The 24,376-nt window shown below is 17.9% G+C and overlaps 1 protein-coding gene across 1 annotated transcript; it reads right to left on the minus strand.

Moving 5' to 3' along the window:
• Positions 1 to 1,092: 1,092 nt before the first annotated feature.
• Positions 1,093 to 1,449, minus strand: LOC149511386 (uncharacterized). Its single transcript, XM_089755168.1, has one exon. It carries the CDS (start codon positions 1,447 to 1,449, stop codon positions 1,093 to 1,095), a length of 357 nt encoding a protein of 118 aa, XP_089611294.1.
• Positions 1,450 to 24,376: the final 22,927 nt, after the last annotated feature.

Genomic DNA, 24,376 nt, shown 5'->3' on the forward strand with positions numbered 1-24,376 from the left:
ACTCCTTTTGGAATCCACACTTTTCTAATGAGCTTACCTCTATAAGTGACTTTTTTCAAGGAACAATATTGTATGGAATGACCCAATTTATGACAATGTGCACACATGTTAGATGAATCATTTAGCTTAACAAGGAAATTCTTTAAGTGAGTCTCTTTGTTGTCACCATTATAACCTAGTCCATCTTTATCAAAGAAAGCTCTTTGTGTTTCTAGCATGTCATTGAGCTTTTGATGACCCATATAAAATCTGGAAAATGAATTATGCAGATTTTCATTTTTCTTAGTCAACTCATTGACATTTACCTTTAAGAGCTCAACTTTTTTTTTAAGTCTTCTTTTGCTTTAGTCAATGACTCATTTTCTAGTTTTAATTTACTGATCATTTTCTTATATTTCATGCTCATGTTCTTAAATTCTATAACTAATTCATCATAAGCATATTATAGTTCACCAAATGAGTATGAATTTAAATCACATGGATTAAAGGTTACCTTGGGCTCATCAAGAGCCATGAGACATAGGTTGGCTACTTCCCCTTCATTTGATTCATCGTCGAAGAAGTCGCTATCACTCCATGTTGCTACCATATCTTTTTTCTTTAGCTTAGTCATATTCTACTTTTTCCACAAAGGACAATCAAGTTTAATATGACCCGGTTTGTTGCATTAATAGCAAATAATTTGATCCCTTTCTCTTCTACTTGATTCCTCTTTAGTCATCTCCCTTTATGGTCTTCTCCTACTTGGGAACTTGTTCATTTTCATGAACTTCTTGAATCACTTTGCAAACATGGCCATCTCTTCATCTTCATCATCCTTCTCTTGAGCAAAATTTTTTTCATCCTCTTGAAAGGTAGATTTGAGAGCAATGCCACCTTTTTTGACTGGTTCTTGTCCCATTTTTATCTTTATTTCATAAGTGAGGAGAGAGCCCATTAGTTTATCCAAAAAAAGTGTATGAGGATCTTTGGACTCTTCAATGGCTGTCACTTTGGCTTCCTAACTCTTTGGTAGACTATTTAGAATTTTCTTCATCATCTTCACATTTGAATATGTCTTCCCAAGAGCCTTTGAACCATTAATGATGTCGGTTAAGCGGTTTGACATCTCATTAATGGTTTCATCTTGAACAGCTCATAATCATGAGTAAGCATGTCTATTTTTGTCTCTTTTACTTGGTTTGTACCTTCATGGGAGACAGTCAGCTTATCCCAAATTTTTTTTACATTTTCACACAAAGAAACTCTATTATACTCACTTGGTCCCAATGCACAAAATAGTGTGTGCATTGCTTTGGCATTGAGTTGAGCCATCTTCATGTCATTGACATCCCATTTACTCTTTAGCTTTATCACCTCCTTACCATCCACCATCTTCATTGGAATTTGAGGACCATTTACAATGACCCTCCAGACTTCATAATCATTAGCTTGAATGAACAACCTCATCCTAGTTTTCTAATAGGAGTAGTTGTCACCAGCAAAAAGAGGGGGTCTAACAATTGATTGCCCTTCACTTTCAAGAGATGTTGCAACTGTTTCATTTGCCATAAGACACATCTATTGTTGGCTGGTATAGTTGTTGTAGCTTGAGGATGGTTCTTCCACATTGATTACCATATTTCTTTGAGCCATTTTCAGGATCACTCTTGGGCTATTAAACCTATAAAAAAGAGTACTAGCTCTGATACCAATTGTTAGCTTAAAGACTTGGAATAAACCAAGAGAGGGGTGAATTGGTTTTAATTAAATTTTTAAAGATAATATTCAATAATCACAAATTATCAAAACAAATAAGCACAATAGATGAATATAAATAAGAGATAGGGTTAGAGAATTTAACATCAAGATTTATAGATGTTCGATCCTTTCTTAGGCACCTACGTCCTCTCCCTTAGCCTTTCTTGCTAAAGAGTTCAATCCACTAGTTGATGAAGATTACAACTAAGCTTTCACAAAGCTTTACAAACTGAACAACATACACTCTTAAGGGCTATCCTCCCCCTTAAGCTTACACATTTACAATACAAAAAATTTAAAAGTGTTTGGCAAACTTTAAGAACCTCACAAAGGCTAGGTGTTTGCTAAGTTGAAGTACACAAATGTATAGATAAGAAAGTAAAGAAAAACTTATATGAATTCTGCACTTTTTCTCTTTTTATAGCTTTGAATGCTTGAGCAGATTGGTAGGTGAATAGCAATAAGTTTCTTTAGCTCTTGTTACTCTTAGTCTGTAGTGGAATGCTTGATTTATAGTTAGGAAGAAGTTAAGAGCCGTTGGATTGCATTTAATGCTTCAAACTTATAACAATTTTGGACAAAAAATAACCGTTGCGAGTTTCAGGCCTTCAGGGGATCGATTGGTTCATGTTTGAGAAAGCCTGATTTTGTGCCTATTTTGCCTTACCCAATCGATCCCTTGCTTGAGGGGATCGATCTGTTCTTTTAGGTGATCGATCCCCTATATGGGGGGAGCGATCCCTTTTTTGGGTTTCCACACTTGGGGGATATTCTGTTTGAACAACCGATCGATCCCTTTAAGAAGGGATCGATCCCTTACCTTAGGTAATCGATCCTCTATGTGAGGGAATCGATCACTTTTCTAGAAAATTGCACGAGGAAAGCATTCTATATGAAAAAGTGATCGATCCCTTGAATGAGGGAATCGATCCATTCTGCTAACCAATCGATCCCTACAGAGAGGGGATTAATCGATTTTTGCCAAATCTTGAGAACTTTCAGTTCTGGTTGAAAATAGGATCGATCCCTTTTGCTAGGGGATCGATTTGGTAATGGAAAAGATCAATCCCTTCCCTAATGGGATCGATCCTTTCTATCAAAACTTGCATAAATCATGTTTTGTTTTGAGAATTTGAGTTGTTTTGATTCTTAAATGAATTTTGGCAAGATAAAAGGGTGAAAAAATGTTCAATTTAAGCTTAGACAAGATTGAAACAAGTTTGGCAAATTTTTATTTTGTCAAATCAAAACTCTTAATCAATTCAAGGCTAACAATTATAACTATTTGAACAATTATCTATTTCAAATTGTTATTTCTTTTTGTTTTGTCCTAAAACAATTGTTTTTGTTAATATAAGTTTGTTTGACATAAAATAATATTGTTTTATTAATATTTAGAAAATAAATCTGTAAGAGATTTAAAAAGAAAATCTGCTTACCAAAACATTTCAAATAGTAATATTATTAATGGTAATAACAAATTATAGTATTATTAATCTGTTCAGTATTATTTTATTCTAAATAATTTTGCATGAACATGAACAATTGTTATGAATAATAACCAATTATCACTCACTATTTAATGATATATATAATAATAACCAATTAATTAAGTTATTTAATTAGTATATTTTAAATTAATAATATAATTATTTTATATAATAATCAATTTATATCATTATTAATATTATTATAATATATGTATTATTAATAATATATGTATAACTAGTAATATTAACTAATTAGTTATTCATAAAACTAATTATAATTATAACTAATTATTAATTAAATATTTTAATTATATTATTAATAAATCATAATATATTATATTATTCTAGTCATACTATAAATTGTTACTTATAATTTATATTAAACTATAAATTATATAATATTATATTATACTATAAATCAAATATTATAAATTATTAATAATATTTACTAAAAATTTATAAGATATTTATAATAATTATTAGTTATTAATAAATACAACTATTATAGTTAATATTATCAAGTTTTATACTATTATATATAAAATAATTTATATATAGTTATTTGCTAATTATAATAAATTATAATTATTTATTATAAAAAATATATAATAATATAATATTATTAATTAAGATAATTAATTAATAGAATAATAATAATATGAAAATTTTATTATTAAATATTTAATAGAATATTTAATTAAATTAAATTAATTATATTTAATAATTAAATAATACTTTAAGTAAATTAATTATAATTAAAGGTTATTAATAATTAAATATAAGATATTTAATTGATTATTTAAAATTATTATATTAAAAAATATAAATATTAATTATATTAATATTAAATATATTAAATTGTTAAATAATTATTATTTTTTATTAATTATTAATACTAATATATTATTATATCTATTAATATAAATATTTCACATGATTAGCTTAATTAGTTCTATAATTTCGATAACAATAAACTATTTAAGAAGTACTAATTGATAGTACTACTTTATAAAATAATATTTTATTAATAATATTTATTAATATTAATTATATTTTATTTGTTACTAATATATTTATATTATATAGTAATCTAATTGTATAATCCAACAATAAATCTAGTAATATAAATAAATTATATTATTAATTTAAATATTAATAATATTAATAATTAATATTATTATTTGATAATATTAACTATATTAATTTTATTATAATATTATATATAAATTAATCTAATTTATTATTTGTATATTATAATGAATTAAATAAGTATTATAATAAATATCTTATTAATTATTAATATTATTATATATTTGTTAGCTTTATAGGTGAGATGGTGATCCAAGAGGGGGGTGAATTGGATTTCTCCAAATTCTTCCCAAACAATTATTTCAATATAGTTGAATGAAAATTAAAACAATAAGCAACTTTGATGAAAATATAATGCAAACAATAGCAATTAATGAACCTAAAATCAAATATAAACAACAATAAATTGTAAGGAGATAGGGATAAAGAAATCAAACACAATAATTTATAAAGGTTCGGTCCTTCTCCACAAGACACCTACGTCTTCTCTCTTGGTTGTCCACACCAAGGCTTCAATCCACTAATTGAAGAAAAATTCTTACAAGATACAAACCTATCTTGTACTAAATCTCTATCTTTTTCTCAAGGCTTAGATAGCAACCTCTACCCTTACAATATCAAGAGGATACCTCACCTCTTGTTCTCTTCCATCCTTGTATATCAAAGGTAATTTTGCAAACAATAGAACAACCTCTCTAAGGCTAAGTGTTTGCTAAGTTTAAGTACAAGAAAATGATAAATGAACAACAAAAATAATTTGGATACAATAAATACAAAGATATGGACTTTGAAGCTCTAAAAACTCTTGATTATTTGAAAGAATGAAAATATGGCTAGTTGGCTCTTGCTCTTTTGATTCATCAATCTTCTTGGTGTGTTTGAGTGCCCAATTTATAGAAAAATTAAAGAGGTAGCCATTGGAGTGTTTTCGCCCAAAATCGATCGATCCCCTATGTGGGGAACTGATCCATTTTCTGAATTTTCAATCCTGAGAGCATTCTGTTTGAAAACCAATCGATCCTTTCTAGAGAGGATCGATCCTGTCCATGCTAGGTGGTAGTTTCCCATTTTACACTCCACTTACTAATTTGATCATAACTTGAGTTATACAAATCCAAATCACAAACCGTTATTTAGAAACTAGACTTAAAGGGCTTTCTATCCATATAAAATTCATTACCTAATTCACTGAGTACGAATTATAGTGAATTTTCAAATTTACCCCTTGTGTAGTTTTTCTAACAACTATAGAATGTCTAGTAAAAATTCAAAATCTTTTCTTAGAAAATTTGGAATTTAATTTTGTTTGATCCATTAAAAAGTAGACTTAAAGAGCTTTCCAACCATATAAAATTCAAATATTAAAACTTTGTGAATTAATATAGAAAAATAAAATAAGTTCAATGTTGGAAAACTTTGTTCTTGTAAAACAACTTTCTTAAGTTAATCTTTTTCTCAAAACCAATATTATCAAAATTGTATTAAGTCCAAAATGAATAAGTTCATTTTAAAAACAATAATTGGGCTTTCATTTAAGCTAAATAAATAATCTTTAAAGGTAGATTTGGTTTGAGAAATATGAAAACAAAGAAAGATTTGTTTAAGCTTTGAAAATCATATTATTTATTTAGTACCAAAATATAAAACTTAAGAACATGTACTAAATAAATCTTTTTTCAAAATCTTGATCAAGCTTATTTAGCTTAATGCTTTGTCATTTCAAAATAAAGATCAATTCAAGGCTAACAATATTGAAATAATATACTTAGTATTTATTAATTATATTATATAATTATATAATTATAATAATATTAATAAGTAATAGATAATTAAATGTATATTATATTAGAAATACAAATTTATTTAAATTACAAGATGAATCCGGCAAAGAAAGAGAAAGTCATTTATTTCCTGAGCAAGAAATTCATAGAGTATAAGTCCAGGTATTATAAATAACTTTTGAATAACTAATAGTAATAAAATAATACTATTTTATTACTATTTTAAAAATTAATAAGAGATTTAAAAACTAAATCTATTTACTGAATCAGTTCAAATAGTTATGACTATTTAAACAATTATCTATTTCCAATTGTTATGATTTTTGTTTTATTCTAAAACATTTAATTTTTGTTTTATCCTAAAACATTTAATTTTTGTTCAACAAGCTTATTCAGAGTAAAATATTACTAAATTAGTAATATTCTAAACATTAACAAGTAAGGATTTAGAAAATAAATGTGTTTGCTGAATCAGTTCAAATAGCTAAGACTATTAGAACAATTATCTATTTCAAATCATTTTGACCTTTTATTTAGTCATAAAATAATTGCTTCAACTCATACATGCTTATTCGAAATAAAAAAATATTAATTTATTAACATTCAAAAAATTATTAAGAAATTAGAAAAAAATCTATTTACCGAACAAATTCAAATATTTTGGACTATTTGAACAATTATCTATTTGAAATCATTATGACCTTATATTTTATCATAAAACAATTGTTTCAGTTCATAAAAGCTTATCTGAAATAAAATAATATTACTTTATTAATATTATAAAAATTGATAAGTGAGAGATTTAAAACATAAATCAATTTATCGAATCAGTTCAAATAATTATAATAATTATATCCATAGTGGTTATATTATATATTTATTATAATTATATATTTATAATAAAATAATTAAAATTGGACTTATAATATTATTCACATTATATTTAATAATTATAATATTAAATTTTAATTATAACAAATATAATATTATTTGAATTAATTAAAATATAAATATTTAATTAAATTATTATTATAAATACTTATAATTTATTATTAATTATATGAATATTGATTTTAATTTAAATATTTTAATTATTGATTTTTATTAATTAATAAATATCTAAAAAGATTTATTTTTAAAATATTAATAGAGTAGTATTAATTTATTTCGAACAAACTTATATGGACAAAAACATTTGTTTTATGACAAAACAAAAGGTCATAATTATTTGAACTGGTTAGGTAAGCAAAATTATTTGTTAAATCTCTTATTAATTTTTGAAATATTAATAAATTCATTTTATTTTATTCTAAATAAGCTAGTATGAATTGAAAAAAATTATTTTATGACAAAACAAAAGGTCATAACGATTTAAAATAGATAATTGTTCATATAATCTTAACTATTTAAACTAGTTCAACAAACAAATTTATTTTCTAAATCTCTTAGTTATTAATTTTCAGAGTATTATTAGATTAGTATTATTTTATTTCGAATAAGCTTATATGAACATGAATAATTGTTTTATGACAAAACAAAAAAGGTTTATTTTTTAAATAACTGATTTAAACTATACATTTGTTCAAATAGTCATAACTATTTGAACGGGCTCGATAAATATATTTATTTTTTTAATTTCTTACTTATTAACTTTTGAAAGATTAATAAATTAGTATTATTTTATTCTAAAGCTTGTATGATAAAAAACAATTGTTATATGACCAAACAAAAGTTAATATTGATTTCAAAAAGATAATTATTGAAATAGCCATAATTATTTGAACTAATTCGGTAAATAGAATTATTTTTTAAATCACTTACTTATTAATTTTTAGAATATTAATAAATTACTATTATTTTATTTCGAATAAGCTTGTACGAATTGAAACAGTTATTTTATGATAAAACAAAATGTCATAATGATTTTAAATAGATAATTATTCAAATAGTCATAACTATTTGAATTTATTCAGAAAACAAATTAATTTTTTTAAACTATTGCTTATTAAATTTTGAAATATTAAGAAATTGGTATTATTTTATTTTGGATAAGCGTTTATGAACTAAAACAATTATTTTTTGTCAAAACAAAAGGTCATAACAATTTAAAATAAATAATTATTCAAATAGTCATAACTATTTGAACTTGATCGATAAACAAATTTATTTTTTCATATCTTTTGCTTATTAATTTTTTGAATGTTAATAATTAAAAATTTTAAATATTTAAATTTTATTATTTAATTATCGATATTTATTAATAAATAAGCTATGAAATAATAATATAATTTATGAATTTTGTTAAATAATTATTAAAAATAATCATAAATATTTTAAAATGTATATTTGATCTTTTATGATAAATTATCGATAATTAAAATAGATAATTATTATTATTAATATAATTAATTATTAACTATTTATATTATTAAATATAATGTATAAGATATTATTCAAATAATATTATTATAAAATAGTATTACTTATAATTAATAAAATTAATGATTATAATTATTATATATAATAATAATTAAATATAGTATTTGAATATATAATATTTTTTTATATTATATATATTAATAATATTTATTTTTTCATAAATTTATTTAATAAATTATTAATAATTCTTTTATTTAGTCATATTAATAATAAATATGTTTATATAATGAATATATCTTTAATATATTCAAAACTTAATTATAATTAATACTAAATAAGTAAGAGATTTATAAATTTATATAATAAATTATTAACTATTAATTTATTTATAATATAATTAATATTATTTTAGTAGATTAATTAAGTATATATAAGATAATAATTCCATTTAAACAATTATCTATTTCAAATCATTATGAACTTTTGTTTTGTCATAAAACAATTGTTTTTCATCATACAAGCCTATTCATAATAAAATAATACTAATTTATTAATATTTGAAAAATTAATAAGTAGGAGCTTTAAAAAATAAATTTGTTTATCAAATCAGTTCAAATAGTTATGACTATTTGAATAATTATATATTTCAATCGTTATAACCTTTTGTTTTTTCATAAAACAATTATTTATCTTCATACAAGCTTATTCAAAATAAAATAATACTAATCTAGTAATATTATGAAATTTAATAACTGATAGATTTAAAAAATAAATTTGTTTACTGAACCAATTCAAACAGTTAAGGCTATATGAATAATTATCTATTTCAAATCATTATGACCTTTTGTTTTGTTGTAAAACAAATGTTTTTGTTCATATAAGTTTGTTTGAAATAAAATAATATTAATTTATTAATATTTCAAAAATTAAAAAGAGATTTAATAAATAAATCTATTTACCATGCTAGTTCAATTAGTTATAACAATTTGAACATTTATTTATTTCAAATCGTACTAAATTAATAATTTGTTAATAAATTTGAATCATACCTTTTGTAATTTAAACTTATTAAAAGTTTTTTAATTGAGTTGTTATAAAACAACAACTAAATAATTAGAAAAATATTACCTTTTAAATCTCTTAGTTATTAATTTTTTATATTTGAAATCTTATAATTCAAATATTCATAACTATTTGAATATTATTCTAATTTAAGTTTAAATTTGTTTAATTTAAAAATTAAATATTTAATTTCAAATATATTTTAAAGTAAAAATATTTAAAGATTTGTTTTGTCATAAAAAATTGTTTTTGTTAATATAAGTTTGTTTGAAATAAAATAATATTATTTATTAATATTTAGAAAATAAATCTATAAGAGATTTAAATAGAAAATTTGCTTACTAAACCATTTCAAATAGTTTTGACTATTTAAATAATTATTTATTTCAAATCATTATAACCTTTTATTTTATCATCAAACAATTGATTTTGTTCATACTATTTTATTTAGAATAAAATAATACCAATTTAATAATTTATATATCATATTATAAATTTATTATAAGTATGGTAAAAATATGAAATATAGTTAATTATTATAAATATATATTAAATTAATTATATATATGATTAATATTAATAATTGAATAATTATTTTACTATTTAAAGATTATAAAGCTTGTTAATCTATATACTAATAATATAGTAAATTATATTAATTTAAATTATCTTTTAAATATTTTACTTATTAATTGTTGGAATATTATTAAATTAGTATTATTTTATTTTGAATAAGCTTATATAGACAGAAACAATCGGTTCATCACAAAACAAAAGGTCATAACTATTTGAAATAGATAATTGTTCAAATAGTCAGATTTATTTGAACATGTTCAAAAAACAAATTTTTTTAAATTTTATCTTATTAAATTTTGGAATATTAATAAATTTAATTATTTTATTCGAAATAAGCTTGTATGGACAGAAAACAATTTGTTTTATCACAAAACAAAAGGTCATAACTATTTGAAATAAATAATTGTTCAAATAGTCATAACAATTCGAACTTGTTCAAAAAACAAATTTATTTTTTAAATTTTTACTTATTAAATTTTGGAATATTAATTAATTTAATTATTTTATTTGAAGTAAGCTTGTATGAACAGAAATAATTGTTTTAATATATAATAATGATATATTATAGTCATTAATTATTAAAATATAATATTCCTAAAACATTTAATTTTTGTTCAACAAGCTTATTCAGAGTAAAATATTGCTAAATTAATAATATTCTAAACATTAATAAGTAAGGATTTAAAAAATAAATGTGTTTACTGAATCAGTTCAAATAGTTAAGACTATTAGAACAATTATCTAGTTCAAATCATTTTTTGTTTAGTCATAAAATAATTGCTTCAACTCATACATGCTTATTCGAAATAAAATAATACTAATTTATTAACATTCAAAAAATTATTAAGTAAGAAATTAGAAAAAAAATCTATTTACTGAACAAGTTCAAATATTTTGGACTATTTGAACAATTACTTATTTAAAATCATTATGACCTTATATTTTATCATAAAATAATTGTTTCAGTTCATAAAAGCTTATCTAAAATAAAATAATATTATTTTATTAATATTATAAAAATTGATAAGTTAGAGATTTAAAACATATATCAATTTATCGAATCAGTTCAAATAATTATGGCCATTTAAACAATTATTTATTTCAAATCATTATGAACTTTTGTTTTGTCATAAAACAATTGTTTTTCATCATACAAGCCTATTCATAATAAAATAATACTTATTTATTAATATTTGAAAAATTAATAAGTAGAAGATTTAAAAAATAAATTTGTTTATCGAATCAGTTCAAATAGTTATGACTATTTGAACAATTATATATTTCCAATCGACCATTTATTTTGTCATAAAACAATTATTTATCTTCATACAAGCTTATTCAAAATAAAATAATACTAATCTAGTAATATTATGAAATTTAATAATTGATAGATTTAAAAAATAAATTTATTTACTGAACCAATTCAATAGTTAAGGCTATATGAATAATTATCTATTTCAAATCATTATGACATTTTGTTTTGTCGTAAAACAAATATTTTTGTTCATATAAGTTTGTTCGAAATAAAATAATATTAATTTATTAATATTTCAAAAATTAATAAGAGATTTAATAAATAAATCTATTTACCATGCTAGTTCAATTAGTTATAACAATTTGAACATTTATTTATTTCAAATCATACTAGATTAATAATTTGTTAATAAATTTGAATTTTGTTTAATAATATATTATTATTTTTTAAGATTAGATTTAAAACTAATTGTTTTATTAAATTAATTATATTAATCGTTATACAATTAATAAGTATGATTGTTAATTATAAAATAATGTATTATATTAATATTTTAATTAATATAATTAATTTAATAATAATGATATATAACAGTTTAAGATTTTTACTAATTATTATAGTACTTATAATTAATTATTAATAATATTACTTAATTATATAGTATTATTATTATATGTATTATAATGTTATAACTAATTATAATTTATATAAAATAGTAACAATTATTAATTATATTATTAATTAAATATTTGATTATTAATTAAAATAAATATGACTATTTAATTAATAATAATTGTTATTTATTTATTAAATTTAAATAAATATTATTAATTAAATTATTATACATTAATAATTTATTTATTATTGTTATATATTAATATACATTACTATTTACTTATATAATTAAAATTTTAATTATTAGATAAATTATAATTGTTTATATAATTTATAATTTGCTTATATAATAGAATAATATTAAATATATTAATAATATATTTTTAATAGATATATTATTAGTTATATTTCAATAAAAAATTTGAATTATATATAATAAATTAGTTTATTTAATATTAATAATTATTTCAATAAAAAAATATTAGTAATTATTTAATATAAAAATTATTAATAACAATTGTTTTATGACAAACAAAAAGTCATAATGATTTCAAATAGATAGTTGTTCAAATAGACATAACTATTTGATTAATCTGTTAATCATATTAATGAATTAATATTATTAAATTTATTATTCATATAATTTTTTGAATAATTATTCTGTTTTATATTAATAATTAATTAAACTAATATTATTTATTTATTAATATTATTAATCCTTATTAATAATGATAATAATAAAATAATCAATTGTTATATATATACATAATTATATATATAACATATGCTTCAATTGGAAATATGAGGAAGCTTGTGACTATATATTAATTAAGGATAGATTTATAAATTTTAAATAAATAATTACTTATATTTAATAATTAAATAAATAGCTTGCATAATTTATTTATTATGAATTATATTAATAGTCATATACTTATAATATCTATTAGTCTATGAAATATATTATATGATTAATATATTAATAAAATAATTAAGTTATGACCTTAACTAATAAATAATTATATTATTATATATCAAACATTATGTTAATTATAATATTTGAAATATTTAGAATTATTAAAATAAATAAGAATTTATAAGATGATAATCTTAGCCTTCTCAATTAAATATTTATATTATTTTTAAATTATTTTTATATATTAATTAATTTAAATAATTAATAATGAATATTAATTATTAAGTTCAAATATTTAATAATGCTTTTATATTTAGTTATATAAAATTTAATATTAATTTTTAAATACCTATGATTAAGAAAGATAATAATTAATTATTAAAACTAATTAATATCTAAATTTATTAATTATCAATTAATTCAAAATTAATAAGGAAAATTATAATAATTAATATAATTTACAATAATGATAATATTTAATAATTCATATTAAATTAATTAATATTTAAGAATTAAATATAAATAATAATTATGATCATTGATATTATTAATATTCAAGTAATATCAATTTATTAATTATCTATTTAGATTTTATTATTTCAAATAATATAATTATTATTTAATATTAAAAATTATAATTAATATTTTATTTAATAATCTATTTTATATTAAATTATATTAATTATTGATTTTTATTAATTAATTTAAATAAATTTATAAATACTAATTTAACATAAATATTTAAAATAGAATAATAATTATAAAAAATAATTATTTAAATTAGAATAATATTCAAATATTTGTTTGGTCAACTTATTTTATTTTAATAAGTTTATTATTTTATCTAATTATAAGTTAAAATTGGTTTTATGACAAAACAAATGGTCATAATGATTTGAAATAGATAATTGTTCAAATAGTCATAACTATTTGGAATAAATTTAAACTTAAACTAGAATAATATTCAAATAGTTATATAAATATTAAAATTAACAATTTCAAAATTTAATAAGTAAGAGTTTAAAAAATGAATCCATTTACTGAACCAGTTTAAATAGTTATGACTATTTGAAGAATTCTATACTTCATATCATTATAACTTTTTGTTTTGTCATAAAACAATTATTTCTGTTCATACAAGCTTATTCAAAATAAAACAATACAAATCTAATAATATTCAAAAAATTAATAACTAAGGGATTTAAAAAATAAATTTGTTTGCCAAACCAATTTAAATAGTTAAGATTATATGAACAATTATCTAATTCAAATTGTTATGACTTTTGTCTTATCATAAAACAATTTTCTCAATTCATACTAGCTTATTCGAAATAAAATAAAATGAATTTGTTAATATTTCAAAAATTAATAAATAAAAGATTTAAAAAATAATTCTGTTTACCTAACCAATTCAAAAATTTATACTATTTGAACAATTATATATTTCAAATCATTATTACTTTTTGTTTTGTCATAAAACAAATGTTTTTGTTCACATAAGTTTATTTGGAATAAAGTACTACTAATCTATTAATATTTCAAAAATTAATAAGTGATTTAAAAAATAAATCTATGTATCAAATTAGTTCAAAAAGTTATGACTATTTGAGTAATTATTTATTTCAAATCGTTATGACTTTTTATTCTGTTATAAAACAATTGTTTCTATTTATACAAGCTTATTTTGATTAAAATAATACTAATTTGTTAATATTTTGACAATTAATAAGTAAAAAATTTTAAAAATAAATATGTTTACCACAATTTGAATAATTATCTATTTCAATGACCTTTTGCTTTGTCATAAAAGAATTGTTTCAATTCATATAAACTTATTCAAAATAAAATAATACTAATTTATAATAAAGAGATTTAAAAAATAATTGTTTTCTAAACAAATTTAAATAATTAGGACTGTTTAAATAATTAGGACTGTTTAAATAATTATCTATTTGAAATAGCTATAACCTTTTATTTTGTCATAAAATAATTTTTTTCTATTCATCTAAGCTTATTTTGAATAAAATAATACATATTTATATACCATCTGCTTCAAAGTATAGTAATAAATTATTATACTATTATGTTTATTTAAATAAACAAAGTAAATATTAAAATTATTTAAATAAATATATTTGTAACTAATTACAAAAGGTTATGATGACTTGAAATATTATAATTATAATTTATAAGAAATTATTTACTTATTAATAATAAATTATTAATTATTATTTAAATTATTAATTATTATTAGTTAATAATAAAGATAAAATTACAATTATATATAAGACTTAATAAATATTAATATAATTATTTAAATTAATTACCATAAAATTAATAGTCAAATATGTATATATATACTTTATTAAACAATATTTATTAGTTATTTATAATAAATTTATTATAACAATTATAATAAATATAAGAATATAATTTATAAATAAAATAAATTATCAATATAATTGTTATAACTTACTTCTTAATTTTCAAAATACTAATAAATTAATACCGTTTTATTCCGAACAAACTTATATGTACAAAAACATTTGTTTTATGACAAAATAAAGGAACATAACGATTTGAAATAGATAATTGTTCAAATAGTCATAATTATTTGAACTAGTTAGGCAAACTGAATTTGTTTTTAAATCTCTTGCTCATTAAGTTTTGAAATAGTAATAAATTTGTTTTACTTTATTTCGAATAAGTTACTAAGAAATGAAAAAATTGTTTTACGACAAAACAAAAGATCATAATGATTTAAAATAAAGAATTGTTCATATAGCCTTAAATATTTGAACTAGTTCAGTAGATAAATTTATTTTTTAAATCTCTTAGTTATTAATTTTTAGAATATTATTTATATTAGTATTATTTTATTTTGAATAAACTTATGTGAATAGAAATAATTGTTTTATGAGATAACAAAAGGTTATAACAATTTGAAATATATAATTGTTAAAATAGTCATAACTATTTAAACTGGTTCAGTAAACAAATTAACTTTTTAAATCTTTTATTAATTTTTGAAATATTAGTAAATTAGTATTATTTTATTCCAAATAGGCTTGTATGATGAAAAACAATTGTTTTATGAGAAAACAAAAGTTCATAATGATTTGAAATAGATAATTATTCAAATGGCCATAATTATTTGAATAATTTGATAAACTGATTTATTTTTTAAAACTCCAACTTCTTAATTTTTGAAATATTAATAAAGCAATATTATTTTATTTTGGAAAAACTTTTATGTACTGAAACAATTGTTTTATGATAAAATAAAAGGTCATAATGACTTTAAATAGATAATTATTCAAATCATCATAACTATTTGAACTTATTCGGTAAATAGATTTTTTTTCAATTTTCTTATTAATTTTCTAAAATTTAATAAATTAGTATTACTATATTTTGGATAAACATGTATGAATTGAAACAATTATTTTTTTGACTAAACAAAAGATCAAAATAATTTGGAATAGATAATTGTTCTAATAGTCTTAACTATTTAAACTGCTTCAGAAAACACATTTATTTTTAAATCCTTATTAATTTTTGAAATAGTAATAAATTGGTATTATTTTATTTTGAATAATTTTGTATGAATAGAAACAATTATTTTATAATAAAACAAAATGTCATAACAATTGGAAATAAATAATAGTTCAAATGGACATGACTATTTAAACTTGTTTAGTAAAAAGATTTATTTTTTAAATTTCTAACTTATTAATTTTTAGAATAATAATAAATTAGTATTATTTTATTCCAAATAAACTTGTATGAATAGAAACAATTGTTTTATGACAAAACAAAAAATCATAAAGATTTGAAATATATAATTGTTCAAATAGTCATAACTATTGAATGTGTTCAAAAAACATATTTATTTTTAAAATATTTATTTATTAATTTTTGGAGTTTTAATAAATTTATATTATTTTATTCGAAATAAGCTTGCATGAACAGAACTAATTATTTTATGACAAAACAAATGGTCATAATGTTTTGAAATAGATAATTATTTAGATAGTCATAACTATTTGAACTTGTTCGATAAACAGATTCATTTTTTTAATTCTCTTACTCATTAATTTTTGGTATATTAATAAATTAGAGCTATTTTATTTCAAATAAGCTTATGTTAATTGAAACAATTATTTTATTACAAAATAAAAGGTCACAATTATTTGAAATAGATAATTATTCAAATAGTCTTAACTATTTGAACTTGTTTGGTAAACATATTTATTTTTTAAATCTTTCACTTATTAATTATCAAAATATTAATAAATTAATATTATTTTAATTCAAATAAGCTTGTATGAATAGAAACAATTGTTTTATTACAAAACAAAAAGTCATAATAATTTTGTTTACGAAACTATTTCAAATAATTACGTCTATTTGAATAATTATCTATTTCAAATTGTTATTACCTTTTGTTTTATCATAAAACAAATGTTTTTGTTCATATAAGTTTGTTTGAAATAAAATAATATTAATTTATTAATATTTCAAAAATTAATATATAAGAGATTTAAAAAATAAATTTGTTTGCCATACCAGTTCAATTAGTTATAACTATTTGACCAAATATTTATTTCAAATTGTTATGACCATTTGTTTTATCATAAAACAATTGTTTTTGTTCATATAATCTTATTTGGAATAAAGCAATGCTAATTTATTAATATTTTGAAAATTAATAAGTAATGGATTTAGAAAATGTATCTTTTGGCTTGACTGGTGCAAACAATTATGACTATTTGATCAATTATCTATTTCAAATCATTATGACCTTTTGTTTTCTCACAAATCAATTGTTTTCGTTCATACGAGCTTATTCAGAATAACATAATTCTAATTTATTAATATTCCAAAAATTAATAAGTGAGAGATTTAAAAAATGAATCTGTTTACTAAACAAGTTCAAATAATTATGGCTATTTGAACAATTATCTAGTTCAAATTGCTATAACCTTTTGTATTGTCATAAAATAATTTTTTCTATTCATACAAGCTTATTTCAAATTTGTTTACCGAATAATTTTGAAAAGTTATGACTATTGGAACAATTATTTATTTCAAATCGTTATGACCTTTTTGTTTTGTCATAAAACAATTATTTTTGTTCATATTAGCTTACACGGATTAAAATAATATTAATTTATTATTATTTCAACAATTAATAAGTAAAAGATTTAAAAAATAAATATATTTGCCAAACAAGTTCAAATAGTAATAACTATCTGAATAATTATCTATTTCAAATCATTATAACCTTTTGTTTCGCCATAAAACAATTATATCAATTCGTATAGGCTTATTCGAAATAGAATAATACTAACTTATTACTATTCCAAAAATTAATGAGTAAGAGATTTAAAAAATGAATCTATTTACCAAACAAGTTCAAATAGTTATGACTGTTTGAACAATTATTTATTTCAAATTGTTATGACCTTTTGTTTTGCCATAAAACAATTGTTTCTATTCATACAAGCTTATTTCAAATAAAATGATATAAATTTACTAATATTCCAAAGATTAATAAGTAAAAATATATAAAATAAATTTATTTTTTAAACACGTTCAAAATAATTATGACTATTTAAACAATTATCTATTTCAAATCGTTATAACCTTTTGTTTTGTAATAAATTGATTGTTTCTATTCATAAAAGCTTATTTGAAATAAAATAATACTAATTTATTAAAATTTCAAAAATTAATAAGTAAAATATTTAAAAAATAAATTTGTTTATTGAGTGAGTTCAAATAATTATGACTATTTAAATAATTATTTATTCAAATTGTTATGATCCTTTGTTTTGTAATAAAACAATTGTTTCTATTCATACAAAATTATTCAAAATAAAATAATACTAATTTACTAATATTTTAAAAACTAATAAGAGATTTAAAAACTATATCTATTTATCGGATCACTTCAAATAGTTATGACTATTTTAATAATTATCTATCTCAAATTGATATGATCTTTGTTTTGTCATAAAATAATTGTTTCTGTCCATACAAACCTATTCGAAATAAAATATTGCTAAACTAATAACATTCTAAAAATTAATAAGCAAGAGATTTAAAAAATAAATGTATTTGTTAAACCAATTCAAATAGTTAAGACCATTATAATAATTATCTATTTCAAATCATTCTGACATTTTGTTTAGTCATAAAAAATTGTTCAGCTCATACATGTTTATTCAAAATAAAATAATACTATTTTATTAACATTCAAAAAATTAATAAGCAAGGAATTAAAAAATAAATCTATTTACCAAACAAGTTTAAATAGTTATGATTATTTAAACAATTATCATTTTAAAATCTTTGTGACCTTTTGTTTGATCATAAAACAATTGTTTCATTTCATAAAAGCTTATCTAAAATAAAATAATATTACCTTATTAATATTTCAAAAATTAAGAAGTTGGAGATTTAAAACATAAATCATTTTATCGAATCAGTTCAAATAGTTATGGCCATTTGAACAATTACCTATTTCAAGTCATTTTGAACTTTTGTTTTGTCATAAAACAATTGTTTTTCATCATACAAGCCTAATTAGAATAAAATAATACTAGTTTATTAATATTTCAAAAATTAATAAGTAGGAGATTATCTATTTACTGAACTAGTTCAAATAATTATGACTATTTAAACAATTATATATTTCAAGTCATTATAACCTTTTGTAATTAGTTACAAATATATTTATTTAAATAATTTTAATATTTATTTTGTTTATTTATTTATTTAAATAATTTTAATATTTTCTTTGTTTATTTAAATAAACATAATAGTATAATAATTTATTACTATACTATTATAATTATATTAATTATATAATAATTATAATACAATTAATATTAATTATTATTAATAAAGTATATTAATTATAATAAAGTATTATATATCAATCTAAATTATATTATAAAACAAGCTATAGACTAATCTTGCTTATAATATTACTATTAAATTATTATAATCTTTAATAATTATATTAAATATTATATTATTTTAATATTAACTATATTTATTATTATTTATAATAGTAATTCATTTTATTAGTTATAATTATAAAAACTATGACATATAATATATTTCATCCAATATTTTAATAATATAAATTATTTTAACATATAATTATAAATAAACAATCATTTTATAATTGAAATATAATTATAACTAGATTTTTATTATTGATTCAAAAAATAAATTTATTTTTTAAATCTCTTATTAATTTTAGAAATATTAATAAATTAGTATTATTTTATTCCGTATAAGCTTGTATTAGCTAAAATAATTGTTTTATGACAAAACGAAAGTAATAACGATTTGAAATAGATAATTGTTTAAATAGTCATCATTATTTGAACTGGTTTAGAAAGTTATAATTATGTTTTTGTTTAGTCAAATAATTATAACTATTTGAACAATTATCTATTCTAAATCATTATTACCTTTTGTTTTGTTATAAAACAATTGTTTTTGTTAATATAAGTTTGTTTGAAATAAAATAATATTGTTTTATTAATATTTAGAAAATAAATCTATAAGAAATTTAAAAAGAAAATTTGCTTACCAAACCATTTCAAATAGTTTTGACTATTTCAATAATTATTTATTTCAAATCGTTATAACTTTTTATTTTATCATCAAACAATTGGTTCTGTTCATACTATTTTATTTAGAATAAAATAATACTAATTTAATAATATTTCGAAACTTAATAACCAAGTAAATTAAAAAATAAATCTAATTGTCGAACCAGTTCAAATAGTTAAGACTTTATGAATGATTATCTATTTCAAATTGTTATGACCTTTTCTTTTAACGTAAAACAATTATTTTATTCATACAAACTTATTTGGATTAAAATAATACTAATTTAATAATATTTTGAAAATTAATAAGTAAGAAATTTAAAAAATAAATTTGTTTACTGATTCAATTCAAATGGTTAAAATTATTAGAATAATTATCTATTTCACATCATTTTGATCTTTTGTTTAGTCATAAAACAATTGTTTCAGTTCATACAGCTTATTCAGAATTAATACTAATTTTTAACATTTGAAAAATTAATATGAAAGAGATTTAAAAAAATAAATCTATTTACTGAACAAATTCAAATAAGTAAGTCATTTAAAAAGTGAATATGTTTACCAAATCAGTTCAAATAATTATGGCCATTTCAATAATTATCTATTTCAAATTGTTCTTGCCTTTTATTTGGTCATATGACAATTGTTTTTAATCATACAAGCTTATTTGAAATAAAATAATACTAATTTATTAATCTTTCAAAAATTAATAAGTAAGAGATTTAAAAAATAAATCTGTTTACAAAATCAATTCAAATAGTTATGACTATTAGAGTAGTTGTATACTTAAAATTGTTATAACCTTTTGTTTTGTCATAAAATAATTATTTCTGTTCATACAAGCTTATTTGAAATAAAATAAAACTAATCTAATAATATTCTAAAAATTAATAACTAAGAGATTTAAAAAATAAAATTGTTTATCAAACTAGTTCAAATAGTTAAAACTATATGAATAATTATCTATTTCAAATCATTATAACCTTTTGTTTTGTCATAAAACAATATTTTCAATTCATAGTAGCTTATTTAGAATAAAATAAAATAAAATTATTAAAATTTCAAAAATTAATAAGTAAGAGAATTAAAAAATAATTCTATTTACCTAACCAGTTCAAATACTTATGACTATGTGAACAATTATCTATTTCAAATTGTTATGACCTTTTGTTTTGTCATAAAACTAATGTTTTTGTTTATATAAGTTTGTTTGAAATAAAAAATTACTAATCTATTAATATTTCAAAAATTAATAAAAATTTTAAAAAATAAATTTGTTTATCAAACTGGTTTAAATTAAGACTATTTAAGTAATTATTTATTTCAAATCATTATGACTTTTTGTTCTATTATAAGATAATAGTTTCTATTTATTCAAGCTTATTCGGATTAAAATAATACAAATTTATTAATATTTTGACAATTAATAAGTAAAAAATGTAAAAAATTAAATATGTTTACTAAACTAGATCAAACAGTCATGATTATTTGAATAGTTATCTATTTCAAATCGTTATGACCTTTTCTTCTGTCATAAAAAAATTATTTTAATTCATATAAGCTTATTCAAAATAATAAATAATATCAAGTTATTAATATTTTGAAAATTAATAATTAAGAGATTTCAAAAATGAATCTGTTTACTAAACAAGTTCAAATAGTTATGTTAAATTAATATTATAATATAATTTAAATAAGCTATAATAAATAACCATTTAATTGTATATAGATTATCTATATTTATAATATAGTTTATAAATATTTATATTTTAATAAATATAAATAATATTATTAAATTAAAATATTATATTTTAATATTATTAATATAATAATTAACCAATTATATATTTGCTTAATTTACTAATATTAATTGTTAAATTTAGTAAATTAGTTAATATTTTTTATTATAATTATAAATGATTTAACTATTAAATATATTATAGTATTAATAATAATTATTGATAATATAATTAATAGTTTATAAATATAATTATAATTAATAATACAATTAATAACATATTATTATTATATAATATATGTAATTATAATATTTAAACTAATTAATTAAGTAATAAATATATATTAAATATAGTATTATAGAATTAAAACAATTATAGTAATAATATAAATTATTTTAATTATAATTAAAATATATTATATTTTTAGTTATAAAAAAATATGTTTATAATGAACAATATTAATCATAGTCATTTATTTATATAACAATTATATTAATAATAATATTAATTATTTATATATTGTTAATAAAGTATTATTATGTTAAATTTATACTAATAATATTTATTTTTATATAATAATATTAATCATATTTATTATAATTTAATATCTTGTCTAATGGTAGACAAAATATAACAATTATATAATAATTTAATTATTATATTTAATAATAATTGTTATTAATTTAAAATGCTATTTCTATTAAATTTAAAATGAATTAGATTAATATTTAAGGATTAATAGTGAAATTTAATCTATTAACAATTATTTATTAATAATTATTAGTTAATAAGTTATAATAATACTAATTATTATAATAACTAATTGAAATAAATTATTTATTTAATAATAAATTTACTATATATTTTATAATTTAATATATACTATAATTTAATAACTATTAATTAAAAATAGTTCACGTTATTATATTATAAATTAGTATTAATTATTATTAATATTTTAATAATTAATATAAATGATTTTTACTTATTACTAATAATTAATATATATTAGTTAAATATAATGATAATTTAACGATCATAACTAATATTTTTTGTTATTAATTATTATTATAAATCCAATAAGTATATTGAAATTCTATATTAATATGAAAATTGTCTTATTATTTAATTATTTTGTTATTATAACATTTAAATATTATTATTATTTAAATAAATAATATGAACATTATAATAATTTATAATATTATTAAAAATTAGTTATAATAATTAGTCAAAATAATTCAATATTAATAATGATAATTTGATAGCAATTTGATATTAATATTGATTGCTTGGATAAATTTAAATAAATAATTTACTAATTTATTAAAGTTTTAAAAATTAAAGAGTAACAAAATTTAGAAAATGTATTTTCTTATCGATCAAGTTGAAATAGTTATGACTATCTAAACAATTATCTATTTCAAAACATTATGACATTTTGTTTTGTCATAAAACAATTGGTTCTATTCATGCAAGCATATTTTGAATAAAATAAAATTAATAAATATTTGTTATTTATTTATTTGTTAAATATTTTAAAAATTAATAAATATAATTTTTTATTTATTAGTTATAGTAAATTAAAATCAATAATTCATATTAATATCTTTATTTTATTATCATACAAGCTTAATCATAATATAATTTATCTAATAATTGTGGTTTAATTAATAAAAATATAATTATTATCCAATAATTGGGTTTAATAAATAAGCATATTGAACAAATAATTTTCTTAATAAAATTATAATCTATTAAATAATAATGATTAGTTTTAATAATTTAATTAATTTAAATATTAATTAGAACAATTAATTATTACTATATATAATAACTATATTATATAAGAATAATAATTTTAATAAAAATATTATAATTATTAAAATTATCGATAATAATTTATTAATTATTTTAAAATTATCATTTTAAATTAATTTAACAAAATAGCTTTATTTTCTAAAATTTTATTTATTAATTTTTGGAATATTAATAAATTTATATTATTTTATTCAAAATACGCTTGCATGAATAGAACCAATTGTTTTATGACAAAACAAAATGTCATAATGTTTTGAAATAAATAATTGTTTAGATAGT

The sequence above is a fragment of the Durio zibethinus genome, chromosome 26 (genome assembly GCF_047325235.1).
Source record: "Durio zibethinus cultivar Kanyao isolate XHJ-2024 chromosome 26, ASM4732523v1, whole genome shotgun sequence".
Lineage (NCBI taxonomy): Eukaryota > Viridiplantae > Streptophyta > Magnoliopsida > Malvales > Malvaceae > Durio > Durio zibethinus.

Bases quoted from the DNA above. Each gene is read 5' to 3' on its own strand.
- LOC149511386 (XM_089755168.1), bottom strand. From the start codon at position 1,449: ATGAGGTTGTTCATTCAAGCTAATGATTATGAAGTCTGGAGGGTCATT.